The sequence below is a fragment of the Passer montanus genome, unplaced genomic scaffold (assembly GCF_014805655.1).
Source record: "Passer montanus isolate IOZ18808 unplaced genomic scaffold, ASM1480565v1 scaffold1, whole genome shotgun sequence".
In the NCBI taxonomy this organism is placed as follows: Eukaryota; Metazoa; Chordata; class Aves; order Passeriformes; family Passeridae; genus Passer; species Passer montanus.
The window spans coordinates 5,927,191-5,953,587 of record NW_024356504.1 but is presented as its reverse complement, the minus strand read 5'-3'; the positions used below and the strand labels follow the sequence as shown (position 1 = coordinate 5,953,587).

General features: G+C 34.3%; 1 protein-coding gene across 1 annotated transcript in view; it reads right to left on the bottom strand.

The window, feature by feature from the left end:
- Window positions 1-26,397, bottom strand: part of TTN (titin) — a 238,110-nt gene that overhangs the window by 117,518 nt on the left and 94,195 nt on the right. Inside the window, exons 98-137 of the mRNA XM_039702997.1 lie at window positions 25,913-25,990; window positions 25,175-25,252; window positions 24,608-24,691; window positions 24,204-24,302; window positions 23,019-23,096; window positions 22,112-22,186; window positions 21,880-21,954; window positions 21,563-21,646; window positions 21,201-21,263; window positions 20,825-20,902; window positions 20,519-20,596; window positions 19,705-19,788; window positions 19,245-19,325; window positions 17,115-17,198; window positions 16,554-16,916; window positions 14,742-14,819; window positions 14,467-14,541; window positions 14,171-14,254; window positions 13,877-13,963; window positions 13,278-13,358; window positions 13,022-13,111; window positions 12,718-12,801; window positions 11,709-11,810; window positions 11,415-11,498; window positions 11,020-11,097; window positions 10,717-10,800; window positions 10,402-10,485; window positions 9,849-10,181; window positions 9,162-9,236; window positions 8,163-8,246; window positions 7,631-7,711; window positions 6,915-6,998; window positions 6,132-6,215; window positions 5,852-5,932; window positions 4,873-4,953; window positions 4,285-4,365; window positions 3,974-4,084; window positions 2,545-2,625; window positions 1,070-1,153; window positions 605-727 (exon numbers count right to left, since the gene is read on the bottom strand). Of these exons, the coding sequence (XP_039558931.1) occupies window positions 605-727; window positions 1,070-1,153; window positions 2,545-2,625; window positions 3,974-4,084; window positions 4,285-4,365; window positions 4,873-4,953; window positions 5,852-5,932; window positions 6,132-6,215; window positions 6,915-6,998; window positions 7,631-7,711; window positions 8,163-8,246; window positions 9,162-9,236; window positions 9,849-10,181; window positions 10,402-10,485; window positions 10,717-10,800; window positions 11,020-11,097; window positions 11,415-11,498; window positions 11,709-11,810; window positions 12,718-12,801; window positions 13,022-13,111; window positions 13,278-13,358; window positions 13,877-13,963; window positions 14,171-14,254; window positions 14,467-14,541; window positions 14,742-14,819; window positions 16,554-16,916; window positions 17,115-17,198; window positions 19,245-19,325; window positions 19,705-19,788; window positions 20,519-20,596; window positions 20,825-20,902; window positions 21,201-21,263; window positions 21,563-21,646; window positions 21,880-21,954; window positions 22,112-22,186; window positions 23,019-23,096; window positions 24,204-24,302; window positions 24,608-24,691; window positions 25,175-25,252; window positions 25,913-25,990 (3,876 nt within the window). The remainder of the gene's footprint in view (window positions 1-604; window positions 728-1,069; window positions 1,154-2,544; window positions 2,626-3,973; window positions 4,085-4,284; window positions 4,366-4,872; window positions 4,954-5,851; window positions 5,933-6,131; window positions 6,216-6,914; window positions 6,999-7,630; window positions 7,712-8,162; window positions 8,247-9,161; window positions 9,237-9,848; window positions 10,182-10,401; window positions 10,486-10,716; window positions 10,801-11,019; window positions 11,098-11,414; window positions 11,499-11,708; window positions 11,811-12,717; window positions 12,802-13,021; window positions 13,112-13,277; window positions 13,359-13,876; window positions 13,964-14,170; window positions 14,255-14,466; window positions 14,542-14,741; window positions 14,820-16,553; window positions 16,917-17,114; window positions 17,199-19,244; window positions 19,326-19,704; window positions 19,789-20,518; window positions 20,597-20,824; window positions 20,903-21,200; window positions 21,264-21,562; window positions 21,647-21,879; window positions 21,955-22,111; window positions 22,187-23,018; window positions 23,097-24,203; window positions 24,303-24,607; window positions 24,692-25,174; window positions 25,253-25,912; window positions 25,991-26,397) is intronic.

Below are 26,397 nucleotides of genomic sequence, written 5' to 3'. Positions count from 1 at the left end.
CTTTTCTCTCAAGACTACATACACACACTCCACCTCACAAAACCCATGCTCCCATACGGAAGTACACACATGCACTAATAATGTAACTTAAGATATAAGTAAAAGCCATGATAATTGTCAACAGAATGGACAGGACAAAAGATATTAATTGCACTGCAGGCAATAAGCTGAAGATTCTTTCAAGAAACAGCAGTGATGTCATCTAGTTTTTCTTGGTGGAACTTCTGGTATTTCAATTCAATTGGTAACTTCTCCTCTTAGGTACTAGAATGGGTACTTTGTTTTCTTCTCCTATTATAACTTTTAAGTTATTAGCTGTGGTGTTTTTCTTTAACCCAAGCAGGTAGAATAGCAAGAATATGCAAAAATAGCAAGAAGAACTGAAGAAGAATAATAGTAAGAATAACATACAGGTAATTCAGACAGCTAATATTTGCCACTATTTCTTTTCAAAAACGACCATGTGTGCCTATTTCACACATTTATGTAGATAAATAGAAAAAGCAGAATTTAGAATTTCAGGAAACAGAAGGCTTGGATAATTACAATGTTAAAGAAAGAGGAAAAACATTACTTCTGTTATTTTATTAGTGTTGAGATTTACCTTCCTTTGGTGGGAGTTCTGGTTCTTCAGGTGCAGGCTCTGGTTCTGGGACAACCACAGGTTCTGGTATTTTTTGCACAGGTATTTTCTTTTCTGGAACAACTTTCTTCGGCACCTCGGGTTCTTTAAAGACATTTGTTTAATTTCAGAAATTTGAAGAATAGGAATTAAAAAGAAAATAATAGCTCCAAAGTAAAAAAAACCAAAAACAAAAAAACAAACAGCATCAGAAAAAAGCCCACCCTTACAAACCATTTGGTTGTTGGGGTTTTTTTTTCCATATTGCTTTACGCACACTGTTAGTAGCCACTGTCACTGGGAGCTACTCACAAAGGAAGACCACACAGTCTGTAACACTTATAAATATATTATACAAAATACACAAAAAAGCTACTAACACAAATGCAAGAAAGATAATATTTAGAGAAATATTTGTGTGCAGTCTTATTACTGTTGAACATATACCTTTGGCTGGTGGAGGTTCTGGCCTTTTAGGAACTTCAATGTGTATTTTTTCTTCTGAAATCACCTTCTTGGGCACCTCAGGTACTTTAAAAAAAGGAATTAATTTTATTTATGTATGTCTGCAGTGTTCAGACATTAAGAAAAAGTAAATCTCAGGGACTTCGAAAGCATGAGGGGTTTTAGATGTGAATATGTAATTTCTCCTTTCCCTCGAGAAAACTCTCTGTGCTGCCTCACTGAGTTACAGATGCAAAAAGCATAATTGAAACAACAAAAATATTTTATAAGATATCAATAGTAAAAGTAAATTATGATGATGTTAAAATGGTACCATAGAAAATTAAGGGTTTTTTTTTCCTCGCATACAATTTTAGTCACTGGATATTCTGGTTTCTTTGATACTTTAACTTAAACCTCTTCTGGGACCAGTTCCTTTAGTACCTCAGACACTCAAAAATAGCAATAACTTTATACTGTCAGAATTTCATAAACACTAAAGCATAACAGCAGATCACTCTTAGTGGAAACACCAACTACAAAGATCGTTTTTTTTTCACTCAAAATATTTTCTCACTTGAAAAACTTTTCATAACAGAAGTAAATGATAACAGAGTTCCTGAATACTCTCTTCTATATTGTTAAAACAAGAAAAGAATTTTTTTTGATTCTATACTTTTGTCATAATGCCAGGTATCTTTAGCTGGTATAACTTCTAAGGTTTTAGGCACAGCAACTTTGATGTTTTTGTTCTACATCTACTTCCTTGGGTCCTTCAGGCCCTTTAGGAAACAGATTATTTTCAGTTATTATATAAAATTTTACAGTTATATTCAAAAATTTTCAGTAGGAATTGCCAAGGTTCTTAATAAAACCTCAGATTTTACTTGTTTATTAAGGTTATTTTATGTCCCGGTAAAGCCTCAGGAAACACCTCAGTCTTCTGGAGTTTCTTCTTCGACATCAGATTACTTTTCCAATTTATTCAAACATCTCCCAAATCCCTATTTGACTGAGACTGATACTGTCTATTTTGTGTTCCTTGTCACATTCTTCTGTGTGTGATGAATTCTTGATCTCAATTTTTTTTGTCTCCGCACACAAGTTTTCTTCTACATTAGACATCTCTATCAGTCATTCTATGTTCTCTTTTGGGGCTAGTTTTTCATTGTCAGTCAGGACTATTTCCCATCACAGAGGCCACCTTTTCTCCTCTTCTCTTAAGATTTCTGCTTTTGTTCTCAAGTGTCAATCTCACTTCTGCTCAGCTACATCAATATTTCTAAGACACTGGTACAGAGTACAACTATAATTCAAAAGAGAAGAATTTTAAACATAGTAACAGATATAGAACTATATGGGCACAGAAAGTAAAATTAACAGGAAAACACAAACAAGCAATCAGATATCTAATTTGCACAATCAAGATAGAGGTGTTTTTCCTCTTCCAAATTTTAGTTTTCTGTAGTGCAACATACCTTTGGCTGGTGGTGGTTCTGGTTTTTTAGGAACAGCAGTGGGCACTTTCTCTTCTGGAATTTTCTTGGGCACCTCTGGCACTTTAAAGAAAACAGCATTCATTTTAAATTTAAATTAAAGCATTTAGAATATGTACACTGTAAAGAAGAAAAAGGATCACAAGAAGCATATCAGAAGGAAAGATATAAAAAGAGCGATATTATGCAAAAAGTGTTGTATACAGGATTTTTGATAAATTAGTTTTGCTATAAACTCAAGAGAAAAATCTCCTCTGAAAGACACTATTATTGACATATAAGCTTTAGGTAGTGTTAGCCTTGTTTTTTTGGGTATAACAATATTTATTGATTTTTTTAGGTACCTTGTACACTTTAAAGATATTAGTGTAGTTTTAAAATTACAAAAATTAAACATTCAATACAGAGACATAAGACAAAACACATAGATATACAAGGATGTGACAAAACAAGTAGATGGATAACGATACTTTGACAACTGTTACAACTTCTGAGAAGTCATCATGGTTCTAGCCCTCTGGCAAAGAATAAGTTGGAAGTGACTTTGCTTGGGAGCTGTTGTTAAGCAGTTTTAGATTTGCTGTGCTCCCCATAATGATGAAAAAGAAGTCATGGCAAAGTTGAACTTCAATGAAATGCCTTTTGAATGTCACACATGACAGCTCCTCACTGATGCTTGGCAGTACTATGTGATCATGACTAGGGTGGGATAAGCTGTGCTGCTTGTCAGTTGTTAATGCCACTCAAACTGCCAGTTCAGACAGACTTGTAAAACACCTGAATGAATTGTAACAGCTGGTTTCTGTGCAAATTCTATTTCCATTCAAAATGAAATCAATTGACCCCTAAGTTTAACATGAGCAATGTGAAACAGAGGGATAGGATGTACTTGCTAGTGTTGCGTGATCAAATTTCTGAGGCTGTACGCATAAAGTGAAAATGTTCTGTAAATCTCACTGTGTGTTAACATGGCTGGAGCTTTCCTTATTTCTAGTCCCTTTTACTGGCTTCTGATACAATTTCTGGGTTATTCTTGGATGGACTAAATAGACAAACTCAACTAATCTTTAATGCTTTGACAACAACAGTACAAGGGACACAAGAAACTTGTAGAAAAGCAATGAAAGGATATGCTGACCTATACCTTTGGCAGCTTCTGTGTTTTTAGGCAGAGTTTTTCTTCAGGACTACTTTTTTTAGGCACTTCAGACACTTGAAAGCTATTTACTGATTTTGATTTTATGACTTAAACACAACTTAAGAAACAGAAAATGGGACATATACAACAGAAACGCCACAAATCTGACATGTGAACCATGAACTATTAAATCAGAAACTATGAAAGAAACAGTGAAAAAAGTAAAGATGTTTATGAGTGAAAGACCTCAGTTCTACCAGGGTCTCAAAGTACCTTTAGATGGTGGAGATTCTGGTCTTTTAGGCACAGGAGTAGGTTCTGGTTTTTTAGGCATAGCAATAGGTACTTTTTCTTCTGGAACAGCTTTCCTAATGGCTGCAGGCACTTTAAAGATATTAGTTCAATTTAATGAGAGAAAGACATGTCATGAAAAAAATTTAAATTTTTCATATAAGGTACTGAAAGAATAAATACAAATATGAATTATGCTGAACAAGGACTAAAACACAAACACTAATAATTTAATTTTCCTGGAGTTCAAGACTTAGCAAATTGTAGGAAGAGGTGATGAAGAAGTCATATACCTCTGGATGGTGGAGCCTCCTCTTTCCTATGAACAGTAGAAATTTCTTCTTCTATGTGAATCTCCTCATAAACTTCATGTACTTGAAAGATATTAGTTTAAACACTTAAATTAACATAGAGCATCTTCAGAAAACAAGACATGTTAGATAAATAAGAAATATAAGCAAATATTCATGCTCCTCTGAAGACATACAGGTCTATTTTATATCCATGTGCAAAATTAGGATGCTTTCAAACAAGGGATGAAAACCCCCTCACATTCTACACTGACCTGACCTCTGCAGTTTGTCAGAAGGAAGATGTGTGACGTGTCCTAAACTGAGCTACTACCCTGAGTGCAGAGATAGGCCCTGTCTATCTCAGTTCTGTCACTTTTTCTTTATTATTTTCCCCTTTGGGCTGATCTTAAGTAGCAATTAACTTTAAGAACAACTACAGGTGATACTTCTTTAAATTAGTTTTTACTGTTGAAAGTAACCAAAGCCATTAAGTAAATTCTAGTTCATGATAAACAGAATGCTCTCAAAATAATTTACATACGAAAACACATTTTTTATTCTTCGAATCATTATTAAAATTTCTTATACCTGTAAAGTGTGAAGGTTCTTCTTTAGGTAGAGCAGGAGGTATTTTTTCTTTGTGGACAGCTTTCTTTCGTACTTCAGGAACTTAAAAATATTGGTTTAATTTAGAAATTTGCATTATGAAATAAGTAATACAGTTTTGTAAAAAAAGAAAAAAATTAAATCTACAAAAACAATAGGAAAAATATGTGGTATTGAGATGTGAATAAAACTTAACAACTTCACTTTCTGGAGTCAGTTATTTTTCTAACTCCTAGTATTTATGGTTCTGAATATGCTCTTCTCTGAAAAGATAGTAGGGGATTTTTATGTTTGGGTTTTCATTTGTTTTTCCTGGTTTTGTTTGTTAATTGGTGGGATGATTTTGTGTGCGTGTGTGTGTGTTTAAGGACTTTTGGCACTAAAAAGAGTTTTCTTTTTTGAAATTTAAAAATTACCCATAAAAGCAAGGCAAAAATCTAGTTCAATTAACTAATTTTTAAGCTTCCATCATGTATAGAGCTCTTCAATTCTGGAATCATGTAACAAAATTATGTTTCTATTAAAAATTTTGTGGCTTTCTATTTTGTCCTGATTTAAAGTTGAACCTTAATGTTAACTTTCTTTAAGCCCTTGATATGACTACAAAGAGTCCTTTTGCAAATAATATTCTCTCACAGCCTTTTAGATTTTTTCCAATATATTGTCAGAGAAAGTATTTTGAGAAATAGAACATGAGACATGAAGTCAAAAAAAGTTAATACTAATCCCTGAATCTTCTGCCTACTAAATTTCTGTGTCTAATTTAGTCTTCCTAAATTTAAAATTGTTGATGCAGAATTGTCAATCTGTTTAAGCAACTACTTATAGGGAAAAAAAATCCAACTGTAAAGTGTCTCTAGCATCTAGTTGTGTTGTTTAAGGAAAACAAGCAAGCTGGGTTTCTCACTTGGTATCTGACTTTGATAAGAGGTTAGAGAGTGTTAATTTGGAGGTAATGTACCTTTAGCTGGAGGAGCTTCTTCTGTAGGTACAGCAACAGGTATTTTCTTAAGTGCAACAGTTTTCTTTGTCACTGCAGATACTTCAAAGATATTAAATTTTTTAAAGAACATTATTATACACAAACAGTGAGTAGCAAAGAAGCAATGACAGACACATAGCATCTAAGGAAACAATAGAATGAAAACATTAAATAACAGATTAGCACACAGATGGAATGATGAAGATGAATAATTTGTAGGAATGTGTTGCTTTACAGATTAGTTGAAGAGTTGGTTTACCTTTAGCTGCTGGAGCTTCTGGTTCACTAGGAGTAATAAAAGGCATCTTTTCTTCTGTTGGAACTTCTCCATAACTTTCAGTTTCTTTAAAGATATTAGTTTATTTTACATATTTTAATATTATTTACAAGACAGGAGTAGAAAGACAAAATAAAAACATGCAGAAATGCATAAGGACAAAGAGCTGTTTGAGCATAAGTTATTTAAATATCTTTCAGCCTGATCATTGACTTACTACTGCTAAAAGTTACCATTCCCAATTAGTAAAATATATGTTTACAGAAATATTTAATTTTATTTTCTAGTTTCTTAGTTCTGCGTATTAGATAGAATTTGTAGCTGAATTTCATAAGTCTTCATTTGGAGTTGACTATCTCCATTGCAACTCAAAAATTAGGAGTTGCTCAGGATGACTCTTAAACCACTGTCTACTTAAGTTAATTTCTTTTCTCCAGTGTGACTCAAGTGCTTCTGGAATCAGAAACTTAGTCTGTCTCTTATTTATGTATCTTTTCCTCATTATTAGAGGAGAAAAAGTATAGCATTTTTAAAATGCTAAACTCAATTTATACATTTAGTGTAAGGTTTTAAATTTAATGTTTTTAAAATGTTGAATTATATCTAAATCTGTGGACATAGATGGTCTGAAAGATATGGATATAAGCTTATTTTAAGCAGTTTTAAAGATGAATTAAAATTAGCTTATATTTTACAGAATAATATAGAGCATGACTTGATATATTCTTTTCAATTTACTATTTGGTAGATGAGTTATTGATGTACCTTCATAAAAAGGAGACTCCTCTTCTCTAGGAATAATGGAGGGTACTTTCTCTTCAAGGACAGCTCTCTTATGAAACTCAGGAACTTCAAAGATATTAGTGTTTTTTAGTAACTTCAAAGTAATTTTCAACTTTTAATATCCCAAACAGAAATAAGCCCAGAAAACTAAGTCATTTTGAGGTCTTGGAAACTTGTCAAGAATTAAGTAGGATCCAGTTCTAGAACTGCCATCCTGGAACAATGAGCTATATGAAGAAATTTATGGTTTCAGCTCTCAAAGAGTGAGCCATTTGCTTTCCTTACTGCATTGTTCTGCCCTTCCTTCTGGTTGGTGTAACAGCTTTGATAGCTTTAACTTACTGGCTCTTACCCTATTACTTCTTCACCAATATTATGACCTGTGTATTGGTATCAAAACCCCAGTTCAAACTAAATTCACAACTATATTATAAATAGAAAAGCACTGAAGCTTTAGATACTGGTGTTGTAAGCAGCAATACTTCCTCAGCATGTTTTCATTCATAATTCAGTGATTTAGTGTCTAGCACATATTTGAAATGTTTGCCCCAGAGTTTGGGATTTATCACTGAGATTTCAATCTCCACTTAGAGACTGCAGTGGTGTAAAGAACATGACAAGTTTTAGTGATGTTAGCTGGGAAAAAAATGGCACAAATATTCCCTTTCCATATAATCTCATATCAAAGGCTCTTTTACCTTTCTTTGGTGGAATTTCTATTTCAGGCGTACGTGTAGGTTTCTTTTCTTCAGGGACAGGTCTTTTGAAATCATCTGGCCCTTTAAGATATAATTTACTTTTAGGGCTTTCAAAGCTACTTGAAAGAATTTAGAAGAAGAAGAGCAAGTCTAGCAAGGAAGATTCTTGAAACATCAAAGAATTAAATCCTTCCTGAAAGAACATTTTGTTAGTTTTGAAGATTAGATAGAAAAATAACATATTAAAAAATACATTCTTGAAAGATTCCTGTCCAGAAGAATTAAAGATATTATTTATTTCTGAACTTTTTTCATGTGCAAGTTAATGACAGAACACACATTTTTTAAGTGACTCTAACATGTTTTCAACAAATGACGTGAAATCAACAGGCAAAAAAGACTCAATGACAAACAAATGAAAAAAGACCCACCGTGAGGACATAAAACATGCACGTGTTTCTCAACAAATAATGAGGACAAAAGACTGAAATTAGACTTTATGTTTCACAAGGACAATGAAGAGCAAGTATACCTTTAGCTGGCGGAGGTGCTTCCTTTTTAGGAACTGCAGGTGGTACTTTCTCTTTTGGAACAGGTTTCTTTGGCACTGCTGGCACTTTAAAGACATTGGTAGTTTTTTTAAGAACATTTGCAATACGAGTATTGTGTAAGAATAGAAGTTCAACAAAAAGCAAACAATGCAAAGAGTCAGAAAACATAGCAAAACACAAAAATATTCCTCAAATACAAAAATACATGTTATAGAAAAGAGGCCACCTATCTGTTTTGCTTGGGTTAATGCAGCTAGAGTTTCAGTATTCAGTGAAAGAAAAACATTGCTGTTGTTGGATAAATTTTGAATAGGGATAAGCCTTAACAATTAGGTTTCATGTACTATCAGCTCTAATTAATGGCAGCTGGGGATTAGGTAAGGTTGCAATTTCCTATCAAATAACTCCAAGCTTTTCTATAAAAACAAGCAAGCAGACTGATCCACCTTTTCCCACTGATTTCCTTCTGACAATACATATGAGAAATAACAATAAAAGTTAGAAAAAATGAATTCCTGGCAAATTTAGTGCTATGAACAGAAAATTACAGAACTCTGAACTAGTGCAGTAACTTCTCTAGCATGTGCTGACAATTGCTATTCATAACACTTATGTTTCATAAATCCTGATACAGAGAATACCTATTAAGATAGCACACACTCCTGTACACCATTAGGTTAAAAAAAGTTCTAGGTTTTTAGGATTCTGCAGGAAACTAGAGTTTTAACCATCAGCTTTAAGACATCACTTACGTTGTGATGGCAACAATTAAATTAAAGTACTAACTTCATTCCCTTTGACTCCAGAAGTAATTTGTTTGATTTTTGTTTTGTTAAAGAAATATTTTTTTAAAAAATAATCTGTCTTTAACAGTACTGTGAAAGAAAGCTAAGAGTCTAGCAGTCAAATCAGAATAGGCAAAGTACTGGATTTGGGGATTCAGAGACTCGTGCAGAAGAATTTATCTGAAGATGATGTACCTTTAGCTGGTGGAGCTTCTCTTTTAAGAGCAGGTACTTTTTCTTCTGGCAGAGGTCTTTTGGGCAACTCAGGCACTTAAAAATATGTCATTATGGATTATAAGTTATTTATGAAAAAACAGACATAAAGACAGCAAGCAGAGCAATCACTTATTTGTAGAGGAGCCATCTCATAATTCATGCAGAAAAAAGGGAGCAGTCATCTCAGAATACTTGAGTTATTAAATAAGAAATATCAATGTACATCTATTTGGTACATTGTAGATGCACTTTCTGTTTGATGTGAGGGATCCTATGATCATAAATTAAATTATGGGAAAGAAGATTCTACATGAGTCCTAATATCTTTATAACTCAAAGGAGCTGAACTGGACAAAAGAATTAGATTTTAATTCATAAAAAATAATTCAGGCTGAAGCTGAATTACATCAGAAGATTAAAATTTTCTCTGCTTGTGTTATATATCTGCTAGTTCACTCTTGGACAGTCAGATAGGGACCCCTCCCATTTTACAGGGAAGGGAATTCCTTAGGAAGCACTTGGATAGGGACAAACTTATCATTACCAGCAACAGACACACATAAAACTACAAACAAGGCAAAATAGAAATAAACACCCATAGGAGGCTTAAGCAGCAACTGAAAACTCACCACACTATAAGAACAAAGAAGTCATGACTTGATTTACCTATAGCTGGTTTGGTCTCATAAGCCTCCTCATATACCTCCTCATATTTCTCATAGATCTCTTCCTTCTCCTTAAACTCATACTGTTCATAGACATCTTTCTCCTCAGCTTCCACTTCATATTCCTGTTCCAGAATTTCCTTATATCCCTCAGGTTCTTCAGGTTCCTCGTATGCCTCAATTTCTTCAGCTTCCTGGATCTTCTCAAACTCTTCAATGCTTTCATATGTTTCATACTTCTCATATTCTTCGTAGGCATACTCATACTTCTCCACCACAGGTGCAGGAGCAGGGACTTTTTCTTTCCGTACAAGTTTCTTGGGTACTTCGGGCACTTTAGAAACAGCATTATTGTTACTATCTGACAAATATTACTTTTTTTTTACAGTTAGCCAAGACAATTGACAAAGAACAGAGAATATGCATGACAACCTCAAGCATAAGTTACATTAAATTATAAAACTATGCTTCTGAAAAAATATATATATTATAAAAGATTTTAGAATGAAGAGGAAAAAAATCTTTGGGAAAAATAAGAGGAAATATACCTGTACCTTTGGTTGGTGTCGGTTCTTTGGGTTTGGGCACAACAGCTTGCACTTTCTCTTCTGCCACAGCTCTTTTACGCACCTCCATGACTTAAAAGATACAGATTTGGTTTAGGAATTTAGAAACAACAAATCACCTTAGAGCAATGTAAGTAGAAAAGCACAAGAAACAGAGCTTTATGGTTCAGCAACACAAACACTGAAAATGAAGAGTTTAAACATAAATACAAACAAAGATCTTGTACAACAGAGACAAAAGTTAGAAAAAAGAAGGTCAAGGGTATCCCTAGCATAAATATTAATTATAAGGAGTACATATACCTTTTGCTGCTGGAACCTCCACTTTTTCAGCGGGAGCAACCAGCACCTTCTCTTCAGGAGCAACCTTCTTAGGCGCCTTGGGTACTTTAAAGATAAAACCTAACTTCAGTGTACTTTTGCAGAATTTTTAAATGGACAGAAATCCAGATGTTTATGAATAACAGAGCAGAAACGTACAAACAAACAATACTATAGTGTCAAATACAATACAGGACAGAAATACTAAAGTGTCCCTTTCTAAACTCAACTCTTGGATCAAGAATATTACCAGTTAATCACAACAGCGTTTACAATCTGCAGTACCTTTGGCTGATGGAGCTGGCACCTTTTTAGGAACAGGTTCTTTCACTTCAGCAATGGGTTTCTTAGGCATCTCAGGCACTTTAAAGACATTTTATTTTAAGAATGTCATCCACCAGTAGTATGAGAAAGAGAACAGAAAACATGTACAAAGAGACATAATAAGGACTGATCTGCAGAATATATTTTTTAAAGATGAAACAGAAATTTTAACAAAAGACATTTTACACCGATGGGCAGACTTCTTGAGCAACTCACACAGATTTAGAGCTTGTTTTGTGCTAGGAATTTGACTCTGAGATAACAATACAGAAATGCAGCAGGGACACAAAGCTAACATAAATAACAAACAAACTAAACAGAGACACTGTATAACAACACATTGTTAACTTATGCACCTTTTGCTGGAGGAAGCTCCAGTTTCTCAGGTGGAGGCACAGGCATTTTTTCCTTTGGAACAGGTTTCTTAGGAATCTCTGGCTCTTTAAAGATATTATTTTGCAAACGTGTGTTAAAATTGCTTTTGGAACAGTAAAAGCGTGAACATGGAAACAAGATAAAAACATAGAACAAGACCACAAATTCCCCCCCCCAACATATATAAGAGCTACATAAAACTTAGAGTAAGAAATAGATGAATTTTAATGAACACAAAAGATGGAATCAGTGACTTGCAAGAAAAGATCATGTACCTTTTTCTGGTACAATTTCCTCTGAAATAAATTCCTCTTCTTCCTCAGGAACAAAAATGGGAACCTTTTCTTCAGACACAACTTTCTTTGCAACCTCAGGCACTTTGAAGATATTGTTTTAAGAATTTTACTTTCACAACATCACAAAGAAAAATCCATAACATAAAACACAAAGACACAACTTTAAAGTAACAATAGAAATAGAAATAGGGGAAACTACTGGGTATTTTTAACTCCCTGAAAACAGCAATACGTAATTGGATTACAAGGATTATATGAGGACTAGCACTTTTGCCCAATTTTTAATTCTACAGTCTTGGCAAACAGAAAATATTAGCAAGATATGCTACAAACCAGAGTCAAAGAAGATTATTAGCATTAAGGTTTTTTACATAAAAACCTTTCAGTGTCTGCCTTTTTTTTTTCCTTTCTTTTTTTTTTTTCTCTTTAAAAAACTCAGCTACTGAGATAGAATCTGCTTGGCATCCAACAGTGGCCTTTGCAATAGTGTACCTCCACTTCAAATTTTACATTTAGGGTATAGGATCTGGTCATTAGTATGATCAGTTGTAAATTGATGTTATTTTTGTATAAGTTTAGCTGAAACCCTTGAGAATCTAGCTTATTCTCAAGATACATGTAGGAGTGATCTTCCTCAACTGAAGAATTTCCAGGTAATGGGCCATAAAATTCAATTTCAGCTATTTTGCTTAAAGAAAATTTAAATTACTTTAAAAATTATTTCTGGATGATAATATCACAACGAATTATTTCATTCACAGTAATCACCTAAATTGGAATAAAGCAGATCATTCAAGGCCTGATTCTCAGCTGGCTGCAGTCAATAACAGAACAGACAAGCCCTGTCTGAGCCCTAGCACTGCTCACTGCAGGGAAACAGCATGACCTGGATTCACATGAGTACAAATTGAATGTTAAAATTAGCTTCCACTGAAATATGAAAAAAGGAGGGAGAGGAGCTATCTGCATACATCACAATGTGATATACCTTTAGCTGGTGGGATTTTCTTTACTTTAGGAACTGCAACAGGTACTTTTTCTTCTGGGACAGCTCTCTTGCGCACCTCTGGCACTTCAAAGATATTGTTTTGATAAGAAATTAGTAATTGCTTTTAGAGCATCAAAACTACTAAAACTACAGAACAAAGTCACAAAGACCAGAAAGAAGAAGAAGAAAACTCCTCTCAAAAGGTTAATTGAGGTTTATACCAAGCTTAAAACAATCACTGAAGATGAAGATCTATTAAAGAATTGAACAAAGCTCTCATAATCTTCAAGAATCAATGCTGTACCTCTTGCTGGCATCTCTGGAACCTTTTCCTCTTCTTCTTCAGGAACAAAAATAGGTACCTCTTCACTGGGACGTCTTGGTATTTCTGGCACTTTAAAGATAGTTTTTAATTGTAGAAAACTTAGACACAACTTACACAGAAGCTAAAGCAAGTACATTTGTCACACACTGCTACAACACTGCAGTTAAATTCTAACAACAAATACACAAAACCAAGAACAAGCATTATCCACATGTTCAGCTATAGGAAGCGATACCTTTGGCTGGTGGAGGTTCTGGCTTTTTATGTACAGGGACAGGTACTGCCTTTTCTGGAACCTTCTTGGGCACTTCAGGCACTTTAAAGACATTTTTGTTTAGGGAATTAATTTTCAATGTAATATAAAACCTAGTAAAAATATAACTGTATCTCTGGTATTAAGATAACTACACAAATATGGTAAAATCTAGTAGTTTGATGAAAGTTAACACTGATTTATCTACAGATGTAAACTTACAAATACACAGGCACAACAGAACTAAAAACTGGCGTGGTAAGTTTAAGGGGGAAGTCTGGCTGTTTAGGTAAATTTTTTATCTTTTGGACCATCTGTTTTTGAAGCAGCAAGTCCCTTAAAAGATTAGATATGTAGGATCCAAAAGACAGAGACGATACAAAACACAAAGACATTTTCAAAGCAAAGAGTAAGGATGGACCCCATGACCGACAGACACAGACATAACAGTGTCAAACAGCTCAGGGAGTGGTTCAAACACATTGGGCTGAAGAATGGGATTGTTACTGCCAGTAACAATCTTCTTATAAAGATGAAGAAACAAAAACAGAATCACACAGTTGAACCAGAAAATGGCGTACCTTTGGCTGGTGGAGGTTCTTCCACTTTTTTAGGCACTGGGACATGTACCTTCTCTTCTGGCACAAGTTTCTTTGGCACTTCAGGCACTTGAAAAAATATTATTGTAGCTTAAGAATTTTATTTTTGAGTCATAAGGTAAAGAACATTGATATGAATCAATAAAGTTGGGTGACAAAGAAGAACTGACAAGAATAGAAAACTCTTCACTCTACATCACGTACAAAAAAAAGACTGACTTTTAAATTATTCTTTTGTATAAAGCACTCAGTCAAGAGCTATATCAAGTCATATACCTTTGGCTGGTGGAACATCCTTCTTTTTTGGTACAGGAACAGGAACCTTCTCTTCTGGCACAGGTTTCTTTGGCACTTCTGGAACTTAGTAAGATATTAAATATTGAGCTTGGCATGAAAATCTAAGACAACATGACATACAAACCAGTCACACTAAAACAATTAAACACAAACAAAAAGAACCACAGTCCTTTAAGAATAACAACTCTTTTTCTAGCCTAGTTTTTAACACAAGTGAGAAGATAAGGTAATGCTAGAAGGTCTTTCTGATCACAGATAATGACAAGCACGTATACCTTTAGCTGGGGGAGCTTCCTTCTTCGGCACTTGGACTTTCTTTTCAGGTACAGGTTTCTTTGGCACCTCGGGCACTTCAAAAACATGATTTTGGTTAAAAAAGTAAACCATAAGCTACTCAAAACAGAAATGAAACAAAAAATACAGCAACACAAATATTTCATATGAAGACCCCTCTCCAAAAAGAACAGAAAAAAGTAATAAGCAATTAAGGCATCAGAAAAATAATTACATATTCAGAGGCTGTCTTCTAATGTAAAGAGATTATATATACCTTTAGCTGGAGGAGGTTCTTTTTTCTTCATAATAGGTATTTTTTCCTCTGGAACAGGCTTCTTGGGAACCTCAGGCACTTGAAAGATACCATTAATGTTTTAGGTATTTACTTCCATAACAACAGGAACATAAAGTTCAAACAAACATCACAAATAACAAATACATATTCACGCAAACAAACATCACATACTCCAAAAAAACAGCTATGATTTAAAAGGGTTTTATCACTAAGACAAAATAAAATAACAAACACATCATATTAGTTGCTTTTATGTCCATTCTCCCTGCTTAGCCATGGACGCCATCAATAAAAATATTTTCAACTTCAAGGGCTTTTTTAAAAGACGATTTTCTTTTTTCAGAAGGTTAAGTCAGAGAGATTTTTTGAACGAGCTATTAAAAACATGTTCCCAATGGTTGTCAGGCATGTAATAGGTTGCACCTGATCATATTCTTTTATATACATTAAATATAAATTGCTGACTGCATCTTCTTCCTGAAAAGTTTCCAAGAGCTTTCTAAATGCAAAAAACCCAAGAACATCTAGTTTATCAACTGACTTACTTCAAGTACAGAACTGTCCATTATAAGTACCCAGCAGTTTATACCACAATTTGTTGGGTAAATGAAATGCTTTTTAAAAATTCCCTTTACTCCTCTGAAATTAACAGACTTTTCCTTTAACTGCAGTGAGGCAAAGATTTCAACTAAAATGTATCTAAACATCTGTTTGTACTCCAAACCCCAGAAATGTTCATATAAATTTTACAATGACAGGAGAATAATTGCACTGGCTCTGAGCAGACTGAAGAAAGTTCGGAGCACATGTGAATTAAACTTAGCTACTGTGAGAGATTAAATGGAAATTTCAGCCCACACTAATCTTCCTGTTCGGGATTAACCTGGGTTTTGCAGTGTACAGCCCCATCTTTTCTCATGTTCATAACAAAATTTCTACTGTAAACAATGTTAGATGTAATTTTGATATTTATTAATTAGTAAAACGAAATTCTGAACTTCTTTGATGGAAAATAACACTATGGAATGATTTGGAACAGGACTGGAAATTATACTCTTAGATGACAATGTAATTTTGGAAAATCAAATTACATTATCTGTATCTTTATATTATGATGCAGAATATATTATATGCAGATCTTTATTACCAAGATCTTGGCATGACCTAGTTCTCCTAAGTAGTGAATACTATGCTCATCCTGTACTAACAATGTAGAAAATTCATACCCATACCATAAAAATTATTCCTAGGGAAAACACCTGAAATTAGAATATTTAAATATAGATATTTTTCTTTTCCATGGAAGTATATTATTCTCTTCAAGATGGAAATAGACATCAACCAGAGGGCTTTCTAAGATTTCTGAAAAAAATCAGTGTTAATTGTGTTCCTACATCATTTATTTTCAAGTACCCTCCCTGTTTTCTAGATAAATATATTTTTGTCTATGTTTGCAGAATTTACATAAGTATTTTTAAATATTTCAAGCACAGTCTGATAGAAAAATTGGACCCCAGATGAGGATGAAATTTAGCTTGGTTGAATTTTCATATTGGTTTATACAGAGATCATATGAAAGGGGAATGAACATGAAAATTTTAATTTATGGAGTTAGTAGTAAAGAGTAGATATACAGCCATCACATGTTTTCTGCACTATATAATAATCAATAAACATCTTTAAAAATGCACACTGTAAAGCACACTGCAACATTTTAAAACAAAATTTGGTACTTTCATAGAATGAAAAGATACTACTTTTCCTCACACAAACCCTAAAGTTAAAATATACCTCTAGCTGGTGGGGGAGCCTTCTCTTCATACTGAGGAACCTGTGGCTCTTCCTCCTCATACTCAGCAACTTCCTCTCCATAATAAGCGGCTTCTTCTTCATAATGGATGACTTCCTCTTCATACTGAGGAACTTCTTCCTCCTCCTCATACTGAGGAGCTTCTTCCTCTTCATACTGAGGAGTTTCCTCCTCATAGTGACTAACTTCTTCGTAATGGCGAACTTCCTCCTTGTAACGGATCACCTCCCTCTCATATCTGGTGGTGTCTTCCTCCTCATACCTTGGAACCTCCTCCTCTTCATACTGAGGAACTTCAACGTACGCTTTTTCTTTTCGGACAATCGTCTTGCGTACTTCAGGCACTTAAAAAGATACCAATTAAAAGAACCTTAAAATTTAGCACATAGATCTTACTAATAATAAGGATCACAAGGCATTGTCAACGAAGAATTAACCAGAGGAGGAACATTCCACAGAAAACAAATCAGTACTCACTGTACATGGAACATACAAGACACAAAAAACATTTACACCGTATTTGAATACTCTATCAAGTATACCTTTGGCTGGTGGTCTTGCCATTTTTTTAGGAGGATAAATTGGTACTCTTTCTTCAATGACAGCCCTCTCTGGTACATCAGGCACTTGAAAGATATAGTACAATTACATTTAAGAATTTTTATATGTAAATTGTTTAAAAGCAAAAGTATTCTTGGCAAGAAACAGAAAAAAGATATCTTACAAACACACAGCTGACATGTAAAAGACAAGTGTGCTTATTGTCACTGGACATGTAGCTAGAGAAGCCATTAGGCTTCTTTTCAATTAAGAAACAACAGTCTTTTCAAGATACTAATATAAGCAGCTGATATGATTCCTGCTTCATCCACTGCTGCCAACCGTGAAGTTAAGCTTGCTGATGGGTAGAACTCAAAATCCAAAACCATCCAATTACAAAATCAATAAACCTTATTGTTCTCTGTAGCAGCTCCTCTCCAGAGAAGTGACACTTTACACTACCTCGGGAAGAGATCAAGAGTCCTCATTCACAACAAAAGATTTGTGTAGAAAACTCTAGATGAAGGTGAAGGAACACATGGAGAAAAACTTTGAGAATGACTAACAATAGATAAGGGCTCTGGTCTAATTAAAAGCAAAAGAATGACTTGCTCAGTGAGGAAGGTGTTTTTCCTCTTCTGTCAATTACTTTATGATGTGACTTGTTTGTTTTGACATGGCAAGGAGCCGTTCCTTGTAAAAGCAGGAGCATCTCCAAAAGATTAAGATGTGGATATGTTCAATTTTTCAGACTTATTCAGGAAAGAATACTATGTTTAAGCATCATATTCTCTTTTACAGAAGTGTGTGGGTCTTGTCTTCTGAGGCAGGTGTCTTGGAAAATTTTTGACCAATAGAATTGGAAACTGCACAGAAAATCACTCTGGCATTTTAAGATCTGGCAGACTTGCCAAGTCGGAGAATAACTGTGGCGTTTTCTTAACAGATTTGAGATTTTTTTTGACCTTCAGAGATGGAATCCATTCTGTTGCTGACAGATTTGAAGAAACTTTATTCATGACAAGCTACAGTGAGCATAGATGATTGGCTGCCACAGGTCTTGATGCTTGGTATTATTTTTGGGGCAATGTGAAGATTCGTTAACTCTCTAAGTATTTTCTGGCAGAGTCCTCCTTGATATTTAATTATAAATGCCAGGTGCATCTACACTTGAAATCTTAAACAGAAACTGCTTGGAACTGATACTTTGGTGGATTTGAAAACAAAAACTGCATTATGCATGAATACCCTTTTCAGAAAGCTCGGGTTCCTTTGGATTCTTTTTTTTCCAGCTAAAACACCAAAGTCTGGTACCCTATTGGAGAACTGTTGCCTTTAATGTCTTTCTGCTTTGACCCTTTTCTTTCCAGACCAGATGGCATATTACACCTGCCTTACAGAGAACCAAAGGTCATCTTTCATCATACTCTTCGTACTCATAATATGCTTGTCCCCCAACTTTGGAAACTAAATAGATAATTTAACTTCACACTGATTTGTCTGTATTAATCTTTTATGATATGAATATGCTAATGCCATTTATCAACAGTATCAGATTTAAAAGTAGTGAGTGTGAGGCATCTTGTGGCTCATTTTTCACAAATAAATTGATAGTCTGCAAAAGTAAAAGAGCAATAAATTTTTCTTAAAGGCTATGGACTGTTGAGCAGGCAGATCCATTACATTGGATTGTGTTAAGTGTCTCATCCATGCAGGCAGCAGTAGAGCTAATGATTTTTTCTTTAAACTTTAGATTTAGGTGAAGAGTTGCTTTTACAGAACAGGAAAGGGCTGTCTGTCTTTTCAGAATAATGAAGCATGTTAATCTAAATGAAAGCAAAGACTGGCTCTTGTTTCCCCTCAAAGGTCAGACAGGTGGCAAGATTTTAAAAGGAGGACTTAATGCAATTATTTGGCTTCCACAATGTGAACAGCAGTAAGCTAAACGAAAGAATTAAATGAGAGACAGAATTTTATTGCGAGAGTGAAATACTGTCCTGCACCATTCTACAAGCTTCCCTTTCGTGATAAACGGGCAGTAGCAAAGGACATAAAATTTTGTTTTATTCTCTCTGTTTTTTTTACTAGCTGACAAGATGCAACTTTGGATACAGAATCTTTTGTCTTCATACCTGTGTATGAAATCTCCTTTTCTGTGTGGAGAGAAACGGATACTTCCTCTGACATAGCCCAATGTTCTTCTTCTGTTGGTACTTCAAAGACAGAGTCTAACATTAACTTTGTTTTTTCTGGTGTAATACCATGTACAATAATAAATATCCCATTTGGAGTTTCTTGGAAAAATAACTATTGTTTCCTGACACCACCCACACCCAGAGTAATTGGGAAAAATGTCTCTAGTATTTCTCAAAAATTTTGTAAAAGTTCCTCTGGGACTACAGTGGATCATAGCGGTGGACTTGGTAGTGTAAGGTTAATGGTTGGACTGAATGACATTACTGTCTTGTCCAGCTTAAATGATTCTATAATTCTAAATTTGAACCTCAGGAGACATGCCAGACCAATAGGCCTGAAGCTCTGGTAGTTTTAAATGTCTTATCTGTTCATAGATTAACCCATGGGCAGGACTACCTTCTGGTGGTGGAGACACTTTTCTCTTTTGAACAGCAATGGATACTCTTTCTTCTCTGGCAGTTTTCCTCTGTGCTTCTGAGACTTTAAAGATAGTAATTGTAAGAAAACTAGCTTCTAAAAGAAATCACACACATTCTGAAACTTGCATGAAAGAATTATAGACAAACAATTAGGAGCAAACAGCAAACTCTTTAAAAGAAAATATAATAAACACAACAATCACATGAGACATACAGATAATATATAGTAAAATAATAGATCTAATATTAGATATATAGACAAAACAAAATTGAGCAGAATATTCACATATTGTGAAGTAAGATGGAATGAAGATGAAAATAAGAGATAAACACTTAGTCTCTAAACTCTTCAAAAACTCAATTAAACCACAGAACACCACACACTCAGGGCACATAACAAAATCAAACACAAGAAAAGCACAGAAACAGAGAACATGTTTGTAAGTTTGAAACACGTCATTGAATATTGACAATATTATAAATGTTGATTTTATTTTTAAATTTTGTGTTTAATTTTTTTCACTGAGTAATGTTGTCACTCAGCTTTGCAAGCATTTAAGCATATAGAGTGATCAATTAAATTAAATACTAGTTAAAAAATGTAAGAATGAAGGTGCATAACTATTCTCTGTCACACTCAGCAGTATTTTGAAGGGGAAAAGTGGAAGGTCCTTTTCATTTACAACCAAATCAGGAGAGACAGATTTTATTAACTAGGAAGACTGTGAGTATGATGCACATGGATATCTGATATTTAAGAGACATCTCTACTTCCAAAAGGACTTGTATACCTTTAGCTGGTGGAGCTGCCACTTTCTGTGAAATTGGAACAGGTACTTTGTCTTCTGGCACAGGCTTCTTGGGCACTGCTAGCAGTTTTTAAAAAACGTTTATTGTAACAGATGTTAAATTACTCAAAGTATACAAATATAAACAGATGACAAAACACAAATCAGAGACTTGACATTTCTTCAAGTAAAAAAAGAAAAAAAAGACAGAAAACACTGAACATTAGAGTCTGTGTTATATAACTAGACATAAATACAAACCACAATTCTGATACAAGACTTCTGTAGTGTAACTGAAAATTTATATACCTTTCTTTGGTGGAGCCACTTCTTTTTTAGCAACTGCAACTTTTTCTTCTGTGATAATTTTCCTGTGCACTTCAGTCACTTAAAAATAATGTGCAAGGATATTTAATTACAATATTTGAAATGCAGATATATGTTTCTTTTAGTTACTCTGATTGTTTAAAAAAAGTGCTAAGTGAACTTCAACAGCAACAAAAATAATACACTGCTGAAGAGCAGCCTCTACATTCACAGCACCAAAATGAGTAGAGTCAAAAGAAAGGGGAGATCCCTACAAAGGTTACAGATACTCACAAACAACACTGTATTTAATTAAAATGCCTAAACAAAAATACCGCAAGACCTAACTGAAAAAACTCCATGGTAATAATCTGTTTACCTTTGGTTGTTGGAGGTTCTTCAAATTCTGCCTCAAAAGTGGGCACCAGTGCTTCCTCAGGTTCTTAAAAAAGATTATGTAACTTTAGAAAATTTGTTTGATTTCATCAACAGGTATAAGATAGAAGATGAAATAACAGATAAATAACATACAATAACATATACATCTCATCAAGACAGCACACATCACAGGTGTCATTGTAGACAAACAGACATAAAAACATGTTTAATGTTGAAGAAATTTGATACCAGAGATATATGTTGTATCAACAATACAATCCCCAGCCAAGGCATATATGTTAAAAATGGAATGCAGCAAAATAGCTTTTTTTTTTTTTTGCAACAGGAACAAAACACATATACCTTTTGCTGGTGGAGCCACTATTTTTTTAGACACAGGAACAGGTACTTTCTCTTTAGGAACTGCTTTCTTATGAACTTCAGGAACTTTAGAAAAATGAGCAAGATAAGAAGAAAGATGAGAAAGAATATTAAAGTGTAATATTTGCAATTGCCTACTACACAATGTGTTTTACTGAGTTAACACAAACAAGAATTTTCAAGAGACAGCAATCATCACTATGAGAAGACACCACCTATGTCAACATGTACAAGCAAGACATAAAGACAAACATAATCCCTTTGAAGACACATGAACTGGTTGGGGAACTGGTTTATACCTTTAACTCCTGGAGCTTCCTTAGGAGCAGCTGGGACTTTTGGCTCAGGGACAACTCTCCTGTGCTTCTCAGGCACTTTAAAAGATTACAATACATAGTTTTACATTGAGGAGTAGTAACACTATAGCACAAATACAAACAAAAATGCCAAAAATGGACATAAACATGTAGTGGCAACATAATGTTAAGAATGATGAAACAACTCATATGCTGTAGTGAAATGAACTTATACCTTTTTTAGGTGGGGCTTCCTCTCTTTTTGGAACAGTTACTGTCTCCTCTATGTAGTAAGACTCTTCTTCAGTCACTTTTTAAAAGAGTAAAATATAAAAACACTTAAGTATTTCACATATATTACTGTCTTTATGGCCCTGGTAAGCAACAAAATATTTGTAAGACAATAGTAAACAGTATGCTTTATTAACAGACTCTTCTGGGATGACAAAATCTACATTCAAGCCATCCTGCTTCCACTGAGGCCAATGGAAACACTCCAAGCAACTTAAATGGACCCAAGAGATGGAGCTCTCATCTTGTATTTGCATGGAATTTCAAAATGCTCCATTCCTCTGTCCTCTAATGTTGAAATTTCTCTATTTTGAGAAACCTTCTTTCCCAAATACTGAGAAAATTCCTTGACTAACGATGTCCCTTGAAAAATCTGTGGTGTCACTAGTCATAGAAACTGAGTCAATCAGTTACTGTCCTTCACAGTATTATGTGACCACCAATAAACTTACGGGTGCAAAAAATATAGTTATTTTACAGTGAAATTATCTGAGGAACCCGAGTGCATCATGGTATTCAGAAGAACATTTACTTTATCCAAGGAACCTGGTGGAAGAGGAACTTCCAACAGAGGATTTTTGTAAACATAAAGAAGTCCTGACAGATCTCACTATCAAAGAGATACCTTATTATTTTTACTGTATTGAAACAGGATTAGCTACTCCACTTTTCAAAAGCAAGAAATAGCAGTTGTAGAAATTAAAATTAAAATTTATAAGTTCCAAAACATATTTATAGAGTAGTAATTTTTTCCTTATGAGTAAAGCAGATATTAATCCAAACTGCCTATTTGGTATAGACCAAAAATTACTTTTTTGCTTTTGCCTAGTGCTCCTGAATTGTTGTCCTACCTTCAGAAATCTCTTCTCTGTGGATGGAAATAGATACTTCCTCTCTTTCTTCTTCAGACCATTCTTCAACTGTTGGTTCTTTAAGGAAAAGTATAGTTTTAGTACTTTTGCAGGATGGATAAATGGAGAGAGGGAAGGATTGATGGATAAAGATGAAGATCAATTCTTAGAAGTTGTATATGGCAATGACAGATATGCATACAATCCAGAAAGTGCTGTGCACTGTATGCATATGTGTGATTGGTTCTAAATGATGTGGTTTGTCTGTGTCCCAGGTTCCCTACTGTGTGTTGTTCTAATACCATTCACTGGTCAACTGTCAGTTCATTAGAATGCCTCTGCTACCCAAATTTCCCCATCACAATAGCTGAAGTGGGGGACAAGAGTCAAAGAATTAGAGATTTCTCCTTGATTCAACTGTATGAAAGTGAGGAAAGGAAAAAATGAGATGGATAGGTCAAGAACTGAAAGGAAATCCTGGCATGTACTCATCTACAAAGGGAAAACCTCAGGTTAAGGTTAATTTGCAAGACACAAACAGAAATTAACACTGCATGTATCCATATGGATGTATATTTGCAAGTCCATATTTTTGATAGGCATGTTTCAAATTTTCTTCTAAAAATTCATTTATGGTTTTTAAAAGAAAGTGCAAATTTTCTTGACTGGGTAGTTATTAATGGGACATAAAAACAGACAAAATGCTATTTTCAGTTATCTTGAAGCAGATATTTTATGGAATTATACTGACTTAAAACAAACTGATCTCAATCTTCCCTGAACATGAGAATGTGAACTGAAAGCTGGTGAGAAGCTAACACTGCAGAGGGAAGCAGTATTTTATCTTCAGGGCTACAGAGAGTTTTGTAGTGAGTATGGCAAATGGATGGTTACAGCTCTAATTTGTGAAGTCTAAAATAAACAATACATCCATATTTGCTACTGCAAATCTATGAGGCCCTCATCTGAAGATTATTGTATTCAGTAGTAGAGTTCCATATCAATGTGGTGGGATCCTGACATTCAAGACTAAAATTGTAAATGGCACTTTAGGAGGCTTTTAATTGCCTGCAGTTCAACACAAAACTTATACAAAATAACTATTAAAATATTTGATGTATTTTGATTTTGATATTAAAATAGACTTGCAGACATAGCTTAAGTTTCTCACTATTGTCTGTGTACCTTCAGGTGATGGGATTTCCTCTGGAATGGCTACAGATATTCTTTCTTCTGTAATAAGTACTCTTTCTTCAAAAGTGGCTTTCTTCTGCACTTCAGGCACTTTGAAAGATAATGATATTAAATGTATGCTTTTCCAATTCCATTGTGAAAACATAGTTTTGAAATGCTAAATCTAGGTTTCCAAAGAAGAATACTGAGCACATAAGATATAGCAGAGATTCAATATTTAGAAAGAATACCATGTAAGTTTTGCACACAAGATACAACACTTTGTAATGATTCGTTGTGTAAATCAGAACAGCAGAACTCACAGGAGAAGCACAAATCAATGACTAATAACAGCACAGAAGTTTTAGACAGAAGCTCAGAAAAAGCATATTCTTGTATTCTACTGGAAAGCATACCTTTAGCTGGAGGAGCCTCAATTTTTTTAGGAACAGCAGGTGATACTTTTTCTTTAGGGACAGGTTTCTTAGGAACTGCAGGCACTTTAAAAAAGTATTTGTTTTAGAACATTTGAAGTAAAAACTGGCACATGCATCACGCAAGAGAAATGTGTTGTTGGGAAAGATTACACATGGATACATTTTGCTTAACAAACATGACAGGTGACCAAATTGAGATAAATGCAATATTCTAAAGATTACAATAAATTATATTGAAGTGAGCTGTATTGTACCTTTTGGAGGGGGAGGTTCTACTTTAGGAACATATGGCATTTTTTCTTCTGGAGCTGGTTTTTTAGGTACTTCTGGCACTTCAAAGATATTAATTATAATATAATCAGCTTAAATTAGCAAGTTTTTAAAGAATAAATCTACAGCACACCATACACAAAAATGACACAAAAGATACATGTAACATAGATGAAGTACCAGTATAACCAGATTAACTTAGCAATCAAACCCAAAACTTGACATAAACAAGATGCTTAAGATAATAAGAAAAGAACATTATTTTTTAAGGTGTACCTTTAGGTGTTGGAGCTTCCTCTCTTTTTGGAACAGCAACCTTTTTCTCTGGGGGAGCTTTCTTAGGAACCTCTGGCACTTAAAAAACCATAAAGTATAAGATAACTGAATTCTAACTTTCAAAGATTTATTGGAGTATTATAGATTTCATTAATCCATTTGTAAGAATATCAAGACACACTACATAACACATTCATACACTTAACACAGAAAGATCTATGACAAGGGCAACATATGTTTGATTAAAAACAAAATCAAACCAGTTGCTGGAAGACTATCAGATACTTTAAGACTGATTTCTTAACTGAAGAATGAGATGCTCAAATATACTACCAGGTTTTAAAAAAATCTCATGGATGTACAGAGAATTATACAGAAAATATAAATTCTAACACAAACATGCTTACATACAGACTAACAGGAAAATAAAACTCAACAAGTAGTGCACACTCCATCAGTAAGTGTATCTTTGGCATGCAGATATTCTCCTTTGTTTCCCAAAGGAACATGTACTTTTTCTTCAGGCACAGTTTTTCTAGGCCCTTCAAAAACTCTAAAGGTATTAAAATTAATCTAGGTAATATTTCTAAGGCTTTTGAATGCCTTAGATAAAAACAGACATTCACACATAACACACAAAGATTACGTTTATCATATGAATTGAGAACATAAGAGAAGTTAGGAAAAGGGGACAATAGCACAGAACTAGTTAAAGTCCACATTTGAAAGATGCTGTACCTTTTGCTGGGGGAGCCACCTCCTTTTTAGCAACAGCAACTTTCTTTTCTGGAACAGGTTTCTTAGGGGCTTCAGGCACTTTGGAAAACATTGTTAAAGTAAGAGATCTTTAGTTTTTGGAACACTAATCCAGATTTGAATAATCCAAGATTGTTTTAAACAATGAAGACAGTGCTTGGACAAGGATCTGAGCACTGCATCTGACACAATACTATGTTTAGCCTTTGGACAAATGTGGACAGTACAGCAAAGACATTTTGATACCGTGTAAAACTCCTATGTTAAAATCACTGCACTAGCACCTTTCGTTTTACTCTCTTGAAGTAAAAACACTCTACACTTGCTTGAAGAAGCAGCACAGCTTAAACAGAAATAATAAGGACAAGATAGCTAAGAAAGAGAAGGACCTAAGCTGAGACAAATTCAAGCTGTAAGTTATAGAACAATTGAAAAACTGAAACTGTGCAATGGACACAATGCAAAAT